This window comes from Arachis hypogaea, chromosome 7 (genome assembly GCF_003086295.3).
Source record: "Arachis hypogaea cultivar Tifrunner chromosome 7, arahy.Tifrunner.gnm2.J5K5, whole genome shotgun sequence".
NCBI classification, from domain to species: Eukaryota; Viridiplantae; Streptophyta; class Magnoliopsida; order Fabales; family Fabaceae; genus Arachis; species Arachis hypogaea.
Window position 1 is genome coordinate 18,364,773 of NC_092042.1, and position 10,137 is coordinate 18,374,909.

The 10,137-nt window shown below is 28.2% G+C and overlaps 1 protein-coding gene across 1 annotated transcript; it reads right to left on the minus strand.

Annotated features, from left to right (window-relative positions):
* Positions 1-3,747: 3,747 nt before the first annotated feature.
* LOC112702699 (peroxidase 4) lies at positions 3,748-8,966 on the minus strand. The gene is made up of 4 exons (XM_025753849.2): positions 8,585-8,966; positions 6,126-6,317; positions 4,992-5,160; positions 3,748-4,467 (listed from the first exon to the last, which is right to left on the minus strand). Exons 1-4 carry the CDS (start codon positions 8,795-8,797, stop codon positions 4,073-4,075), a joined length of 969 nt encoding a protein of 322 aa, XP_025609634.1. The 5' UTR covers positions 8,798-8,966; the 3' UTR covers positions 3,748-4,072.
* Positions 8,967-10,137: the final 1,171 nt, after the last annotated feature.

The window sequence follows — 10,137 nt, forward strand, 5'->3', positions numbered from 1 at the left end:
TCAGCCCAAGCACACACCAAGTGGGCCCCGGAAGTGGATTTATGCATCAATTACTTACTCATGTAAACCCTAGTAGCTAGTCTAGTATATATAGGACATTTATCTATTGTATTAGACATCTTTGATCTCATCTTTGATCTCAGTTTTGTTTTATTCTTCATCTTAGGGGATCATTGATCACGTTTTGGGGGCTGGCCATTCGGCCATGCCTGAACTCTTTGCTTATGTATTTTCAACGGTGGAGTTTCTGCACACCATAGATTAAGGGTGTGGAGCTCTGCTGTACCTCAAGTATTAATGAAATTCTATCTTCTTTTATTCAATTCTCTTTTATTCTTATTCCAAGATATTCATTCGTACCCAAGAACATGATGAATGTGATGAGTCAGATTACCCTCATTATCATTCTCACTTATGAATGTGCGTGATTGACAACCATGTCCGTTCTACATGCAACAGAGCTTGAATGTATATCTCTTAGATTCCCCAACAGAATCTTCGTGGTATAAGTTAGATAGTTGGCGGCATTCATCTGGATCCGGAAAGTCCAACCTTGTCTGTGGTGTTCCGAGTAGGATCCTGGGAGTCCGGAAAGTCCAACCTTGTCTGTGGTGTTCCGAGTAGGATTCCGATCATGAGTGACCGTGACGTGCTTCAAACTTTAACCTGCTGGGCGTTGGTGACAAACGCAAAAGAGGGATTCTATTCCAGTAGGAGCGGGAACCAACCGGTGATTAGCCGTACTGTGACAGAGTGCGTTGCATAGTTTTCACTGCGAGGATGGGATGTAGCCATCAGCCATGGGTGATGCCTCCAGACTGGTTAGCTGTGCGAGTGACAGCCGCACAGGTTATTTCCCCGTGAGGAATGAAAGTAGCCACAGTTGATGGTGAACCCCTATACAAAGCTTGCCATGGAAAGGAGTAAGAAGGATTGAGTAGAAGGAGTAGGAGAGCAGGCGTCCAAGAGCTCTACAGCATCTCCATCCGCTTATCTGAAATCCTACCAATGAATCTGCATAAGTGTTCTATCCTTTTTATTATATTCTATTTTATTATTTCTATTTTCGAAAACCCATAAACTATTTTAATCTGCCTAACTGAGATTTGCAAGGTGACCATAGCTTGCTTCATACCAACAATCTCTGTGGATTCGACCCTTACTCACGTAAGGTTATTACTTAGACGACCCAGTACACTTGCTGGTTAGTTGAACGAGATTGTGAAGGAAATAAACAATGCCCTCAGAGTATACATCTTTTATAAATACATAACAAGTGATCACAATTTCGTCCACCAGACCCTTACCACTTTATTGGATCAGAATTGAAGAATTTGACTAGACGAACGCGTGGCCGCAAACGGTGCGACGATCGGAACTCCGGATTAAAAGTTACGGCGATTGAACATCAAAGTGAATAATGTTTGGGGTTTTGTGGTCTCTTCCTTCCATTTCAGCGTGATTCACAAATGGGGAGGGTGCTTATGGCTGAAATACTAAGTTTGGGTATATATGTGTTAGGTCTTGGGCCTAATATAGGTCTGGTCCACTGATTTAATCCGTTGGTCTAATTTTGAGCCAAAATTTTTAAAATTAATGTCAAATTTTGTATTTTAATTATTTTTACTCTTTTAATTTTTCAAATTTAATTTTTTTAATTTCTTTGGATAATAATTAATTTATTGATTAATTATTTAATAATTACCTGGGATTTACATGCAAGCTAAGGTTCAAGCTTTGGAAACTTTACTCCTCTATTAAAAGAGTAAACAGCCAGAGTAAGGAGTGAAAGTACAAATTTTAGGTTCTCATAGCTTACAAAGCTATTATCTTATTCTCCTTCATGGTTCTCATTGAATATTCTGTTTTTGCAGTCTAATCTTTCTTTGTTTCAATGAAAAAGACATTATGGTGAGAAATGTAAGAAAAAGTCATTGAGAGAAAAAAAGGTAAAGAGAGTTAGACTTGGAGAATAGCCAATGTTTATTTTAGAAATCTTTTGTATGTATTTTTGTTTCATTTTCATGATCCTGAAGAAATTTTTTGCAAGTTGGGTGAGAACTTTGCAGTTGAAAGTTAAGGTGAGTTTCTAGTCAAATCTAGCTTGGGTAGAAGCTGGGTTTGTCCCAGATAGGATTGGGTTAAATCCTAGAAAAATTGGTGAATGTAATCTTGTTCAAAGATAATGAAAATTCTATTATTGTTGTGATGGAAACAGGATATAGGATACATTGCACTAAGTAGCTGAACCAGGATATATGACTGTGTCACCCTTTCTCTTTTCTGTTTCTGGTTTTATATTTTAGGAGACAAAACAAAATAATCTCCTTCTTATTCTATCCAACTAGACTTCACTGTTGTATACGTTGCATACAATTTTATTTTGGCTCATCCATCGACAAAAAACAAAATAAAAGTATCTCCTACTTTTTCTCTGAGGCAACTCTACAAAATTCCAAAGTTCCATCCAATTCTAAAATTATTCAAATAAAATTAAAAGAGGTCTAGATTCAATTTCTCATTCTCTAAGTTACTGATAACTATAATTGTTTTTAATGAAAGCTTAAATAGATATAAGTTATATTGCGAAAACAATATAAAAAACAACACGAAAAATTAACCAGTCATAACTCACAATCACATGGAATTCAACCTATTTGAGGTAACATCCTCAAGAACAACTGTAGAATTGATATATATTTGGTCACTAATCTAATCATGCAATATATAATAATAAAGCAATATAAACTTCAATTGAAAGACATATATATTATATTGGTAGAATTCCCCTTCTCTATTGTTTACGTTCACCATTGCATCCTAGTTCAAGCTCAGACTATTCCTTTAGAGTATAATTCTTTGTTATCCAACTTCTTCTACCATCCAAAAGGTATTCAATTGACTCTTAAAGAATGTTGCTAATTTATGCATTTACAATTTCTTGCAAAGAGAATAAATATAGATTGTATGTATCCAATTGTAAACAAACCTTACAAGGATGTGAAGAAAAAAAATTGATGTCTAGCTTTTGTTTTTGAGTTATGCAAGTTGTTCTTTGACAAGCATTTTAGTTGACTCATTCAATTATTTATTAACTGTCCAATTCATTTATATAGACTGCATTATTTTTTAAGACTGAAATTAAGAGACTGAAATTTAAAATTATGTTTGGTGACTAAAGACTAAAACTAAACTTTCAGTTTCGAAATATAAAATTTCAGTTCCTTCAGTATCTCAAGAAAGCAAGAATATAGGTGATTGAAATTTTTAAAAATAGAGATTAAAACTTTAATAACATTTCTTTTGAAAGCTACTCTTATTTAATTTTTCAAATTTTAAATCTACAATATCATATTTATCTTAAACTAAATATAATACTAAGACATAACTCAGTTCTATATAATTTCACTAAAAATAATATAAAGATTTAATTTACTAATTTAGTCTCTATCTCTTAGTCTTTATATCACCGTTTCTATCTCACAGTCTCAATTTTTTTTCAAACGCAGTCATAGAGTTAGTCATAGAGATCTGATCTCTTTATTCACTCTCAATATGTCCAATAAGTTTCGATAGTCTTTTTAAGTAATAGACATAGTCTTCTCTCTATTGGAGTTATCTGTTAAGATGAAGTTAGGTCCTCATAAAGAGATGTATACAAACAAGTGCAATTTTGATTGCTAAGTGGTGAGGTTGGTAATAATTCTAAAACTACTTCAATAAAACACACCATTTGAAAGGTGGCACTTATCAAAACACTCTTTGTAATTTATTCCTTACAATATTTTGATTACAACAAACAAATTTCCAAAGCAAGAAAAAACAACTAAACAGTTTAAATCACCTCCCCCACTTTTGGGGGTATATGTACTCAAAAGAAAAATTAAAAAAAATAAAAAAGTAAGGGCCTATTTTACTTTTGTTCTCATTTTCAGTTGTCAAAAGGAAAAAATGAAAACAGAAACAAGATATTATTTGTTTTCGTCGCTTTCGCTTTTATTCTTTCAAAAATTCAGAAAATCAAGAACCAAACAGGCCTTAACTTATCTTTATCTGATTTTTTTTCTTTTTTCTAATTTGCTCTCCTACAGTTCCTTCTGATGATCCCTTGTGAACCAGTTAAGGGCTTGATGTTCCCCATCTTAATCATTGCCGTCGCGAAGTCGGCGAAGAAGGCCTTCTGATTGTTTGTGTAAGTCCTAACCAATGAATCAGTGGATCCTCCATTGAAGAGTTCTTGGTCAGAATGAAGGAGACCCTTTTTGTTCAAGAGATTTTTGTAGTAGCTGTTGTCAAAATGGTTGGGGGTTTTAAAGTCAAAGGGTGCAACATTGTTGTCCTTTGGTGTTCCAGTAATTATTGGACAATTCTTCTTTCTTGCATTGGCAAATGTTCTGTCAATGTTGGTGTCATTGTATATGCGAGTTCTATAGACAGTGCACCTTGCCTTCCCAATTGTGTGTGCTCCTGAAAATCGCAAAGATCACACCAAATTAACGTGAGTCAAATTGGTCATTCTGTTAATTTTTTGCTGACTTGTTACAAATAACGGTTAAATTTCTTAAGACATTTATATATCAAACATGTTTCCAATACGTTTGAATTTGACCAAATAATGATTGCTCAATAATAACATATGTTAATCTATTGTAGAAATTGAATGTGTGACAAGCATATACAACTAAAGTATTTATTAGTATCCCCTAATGCTATACCTTATTTACTATTGTGCAAATGAAAGAATATATATTTAATGTGCTCCAAACATAACTAACCAATTAGTTAGCCAAATTTTCTGAGTCTACTGAACAAGCTTATCTGTTTGTGTTGAATTATATTATAGAAGTGACATGTTTGGAAAAGGAGTTGTGCCTCTTGGTTGTTTAAATGTCATGTCCAGGTCCACCATATGAAATCATAATGTGTATATGTATATGTATGTATTTGTGGTAATGTGTCAAATAATGGAAGAGAAAAAGAGAGATATGTACCAGATAAGGCAGCCATGTCCTTGGTAGAGAGGCCTACAGCTTGAAACTTGGAGATAAGTTGGCTGAGGGTAGCAGTTGGAGGTGGGAGCACACCACTGTTTGCAGCTGCCAAGCTTGCTGTCTTTGAATCCCTTCTTCCTAGTTTTACATTCCAATTAGGCCCTCCAAGCTGCACATTAACAAACACGCTAATTAACTAATTATATTTAAGTAACCAAGTTGGGTTGGTCTGTTGTTTTGCTTATTAATCCGCTTAAGTAAGTATTAAAAATTCGAATTTCGCCTTGTGTAGGTAGGAGTGTTTATGAATCGGATCCGATTCACATATCAGCGGTATTTATCCAAATCCGATCTGAAAACTGCGGACATGAATATGATCTGCAAGGCTATCGGATCTGATCCCCACACTAATAGAATCGGATTATAGATTTTGTGTAGGTAGCCGCATATCTGATCCGTATATCCGTGTATCCGCAAAAATAAAAAAAATAAATAAGTATATATTCTTTTTATGTTTTATTTCAACTAATAATTATCATATATATTGTATTATTTTAATTTATTATTTAAAAAAAATATGTTTAATATTATTTTAAGAGTAAACATATTTAAAAGAATAAAAAAATAAATTTTATTGATATTTTTTAATAAAAATAAATTTTTAAAAATATTTTTATATTTTGTGGATATTAAATTTAATCCAATAATTTTAGTACGGATATTAAATCCGATCCGATTCGATTCACATTCATTCGCCCTATGTGCAGGTAGCAACCTATTAATTAGCGATAAACCTTTAAATAGAGCTTAGATCCAAAAAAAATTACTTACTCACTTTATCACAAAATCCAATTAGTCTCCAATCATTTAAGCAACTAGTCTAAGTGGCCCTAACATATTAACAGATTACCATTTACATAGAACGTTTAGGCCAATTATTTAAATAGTTGGAATCAATTAGAGATCTTCAAATTGTAAATAGAAGCTTTGTCTTTCACGCAAATAGTTAAAAACTAAAAATGGCATTTACTTAAAATCTTTTTGTATCCTTAAATGAATGTAACTGAGTGCGAATTGTATTCGAATATATTGATCTAACAGCAAGCAATGGATGATCTAAATGGAAGAACTTACAAGAACAACAGAATCTCGAGCTGTAATGGCTAGAATATCAGCACAAGAAACCACACCAGGACACACTGATTCCACCTTGGCCTTTATGGCATCAACAACATCATAGCCTCTCAATGAATTATTGTTTGGACCTGCAGTCTTCTCTCCTTTGAAAGAGGATGTGTCATCAAGTAGCACAGATCCATCACAACCCTGTTCGTAAGCACCATTATTATCAACCAAAATATTAGTTACTCGTCAATATTTTAAAAATTAATTATAAAAATATAATACACATTAAAAATAAATTAAATATAAATATATAATATTTTTGAATAATAATATATAAGAATATTTGGATATTGTTAAATTTTATCCATGACAGTGATTGAAACCAATGGGCTGTTATTGTTAGTCCTATGCCTTAAAAGAATTTGTGCTTATAGAAACCAATAATAACCATATTAAGGGTGATTAGGCCATTAAAATTCCTTTGTTATTTTATTATCATTATTATATGTGTTTCACTTGTTCCATTATTAGAGATGTCACATCGTTGTCTACCTAAACAAAATGTCACAACATTCAATAATGAAGACATATGAAAGAGACAAGAAGAAAATAATATATGGATATGAACGGTGAGTAGCATAACTAACTACAAAAGAAAAGACATTCATATATTTTATATTGCATATTAAGTATTAAATACAAGGGTATATAGTAATAGTATAGTGAGATTATCCACATACATACAAAGTTTACGCTGTTAAGGGAAACTCAAATGAAATTTCTTCATTTTCATAATACCGTATGTGATTGGCTTACAACCAGGGACGGATCTATGTTTTGTGTGGTGGTGACCGGGGCAAGTGTCTTTATTATAATTTGAAAATTTTTAAATAGTATATGATAATAATATTTATTTATTTTTATTAAATTATTAAATTTAATTTTATAATAATTTTTTATTTAATTTTTAGTATTTAATAGTTAATTTAAAATTTTATATTAAATATTTATTAAAATGATTAATTCTCAATTTAAATGAGATTGATGTTTTTTTAAGAAATCAACTTAAAAGAATATTATTTTTTTTAAAATTAGTTTTAGTTTTTTTTATAACAATTGTATTAATTGAAAAAAAATTTAACTATGAATATCAATAAGATTGAGTTGAGTTCTAATTGTATGAGAAATATATTTTTAAATAATTGTTTAGTGATATATATATATATAGAAAGAAAAATATTCGAATTATATTATTAAAAAAATGGTTTCTCAATTTTTTAAAAATATAAAATCTAAAAAATAAAATTTTAAATTATATATTATTATTTAAATTATTATTATAGTATTTTAATTTATAAATTAGATATTTTAAAGATTAATTATATTTTACAATAAAAAATATAATTTAATAATAATCATGTTATATGTACATAAAAAAATACCTGTATATAATATATATTAAAATATAAAATATATATTAAAAATAAATTAAATAACACATATATTTATATATAAAAACATAATAATTAATAGATAAATTAATAGCTAATTTTTATATATACATAATAATTTTATTATAAAAATTATTGTTATATTATATATTTTGCCCTTTACTGTTAAAATTTTTGGAATTCATCACTACTCACAACTAAAGCATTGTAAAAGGAGAAAGCTCATGTCCAAAAAAGAAAAAGAGAAAGCTAATTGAATATTCCCTATATAAAAGAGTTTGTCTAAAACATTCCAAAAAGAATCAGAATACCACTTATTTGGATATAAAGAATACATACATCTCTTGGAGAAAAAAAATATTATATTTATATCATAAATGTGTAAGAAAAATTGAATTTAGACTAGAGATATAAAGATATTAAAAAAACAACACAAAAATTAGTATAAAAAACAACAAAAATGTCTTTGTCTTAAAGAAAATTTTTATCTATCTAAAATTCAATTTAAAAAAAAGAATTTGTCAAGTTTGATCTCTGAGTATATATTTCAATATTTTTTTTTCAAACCCAATAATAAAACATAATTAAATAAAGACTTCGGTTATTAAAGACATCAATCATATTAAGTATACAAAAAAAAATCAATAACTAAATTAATTACTCATATAAAATATATATTAAAATAAATTAATTAATACTATATATATTTATATATAAATATATATTCATAATAATTGATTTTACATGCATATATAATATTTTTTAATAAAAATATTATTTATACATTAAAATCAATCATTAAATATTTATGTATAAATATATATATATATATATATATATATATATATAAATTTATTTTTAATATGTGTTTTATAGTTTAGTGAGTGATTTTATTATGTAGTTATTAGTATGATATTTTTTAAACAATTAAGTGATACTACAGAGAGATAGAAAAGGAAAATAAATGAGATAGATTAAGCTAACTAACTAAGGTGATGAGGGAATGAAGAAAATTACATTGACAAAGCAATCATGAAAGTGAAGACGAAGAAGAGAAGCAGCCATGCGAGGTTCCTTAGCAACAGCAGATCGAAGAACAGATCTTATTGCTTTAAACACATTCGGACACTTCTTTGAATAGAAGTTCTCATTTGAGAGTTGACCCGAACAACTTCCTACAAGGACAATCATCATCATCAACAAACCAAACTTCCAAGAAATTCGCGCCATTTTTGTATGTATGTAAAGCTTAAGATACAAGATAATAATGAAGGAATAAGTTGCAAGAATGAGATATGTTATGATGAAGGGATTATATTACAATTTATAGACATTGCTTTTTATTATTTTGTTTTATTCTTTCTTGGCTGCTTGTCTGTTTTTTTTTTTTAATTATTTTAATCATCTTTGACTATTATCTACCTTTTATTATTGGCTGTTGAGATATTCCTATCTATAAAAAAAATAAAAAATTAAAAACTAAAAAATTGACACTATAGCAAAGAATTTTAGCTTACATGATTACAAATTATTAAATAAGTCTAATATAAAATTTAAATATTTTTTTGCTGAATTTAAATTTTATATTTTTTAATTAAATTTTATATATTTTTATATAAAAAAATATTAGAAGACTATTAGAATTTATTAATTTTGACTATCATTGTTTTAGTCATTAATCCAATTTTTTTAGTCTAATAATTTAATAATATATTTTAATTCATACTTTTAAATATTGATAATTAAGTGATGATTAAAAATAATAAATTATGATAGGTATATGTTAAAAATTTAATATTTTTTATATTAAATATTAATGATATAAAATTGATTTAACTAAGACTTTTTTAAATATTAAATATAGAGAGGGGGCGTATATATGTCTGTGGTTAAATATGGCGCCCCAAACCGCCGCCTAATCATCAAAATTCGACAAATTTAATTAGTGCATGTCATATTATTTCTATTATATTATATATGAGACTACGTCTCTCTACGTAGGGAAATGATTGGTGAGGATGACATTATATACTCTCATTTCTTTTAATTTAATTAAGAAACAAAATTCTTTATGCACCGTCAATTAAGAGAATCTTTTGGTTTAGTTTTTAATTTGAGAATATAATTGCATGATTATTTGATGTTAATGAAATTACAATAATTAACGTTTAGAGGTCTTTTGATATATGCTAAATTGAATTGAATTTGAATCAGATTAATCAACATGTGTTGCAATATTCCGAATATTATTATTCTTCTTTTCTAGATAGAAACATTGGAAATATAAAAGTTTAAAAAGCTTTATTTTTTAATAAAAAATAAAATCATACTAAAATATTAGAAATAATAAAATATTTTTAAAATAAAAAATATTTAAATTCAAAAATTCAATCTTTAAATGTGACTATTTTTAATTATTTAAAAATAAATATTTTATTAATTTTAATATTTTTTATATGATAAAATTTTAATTATAAAATTTAAAATAATAGCGTAAGAATCTATTTAAAAACTTTTAAATTATAAAAAAATAATTTTAAATTTAATAAAAATAGCGTAAGATATCTTCT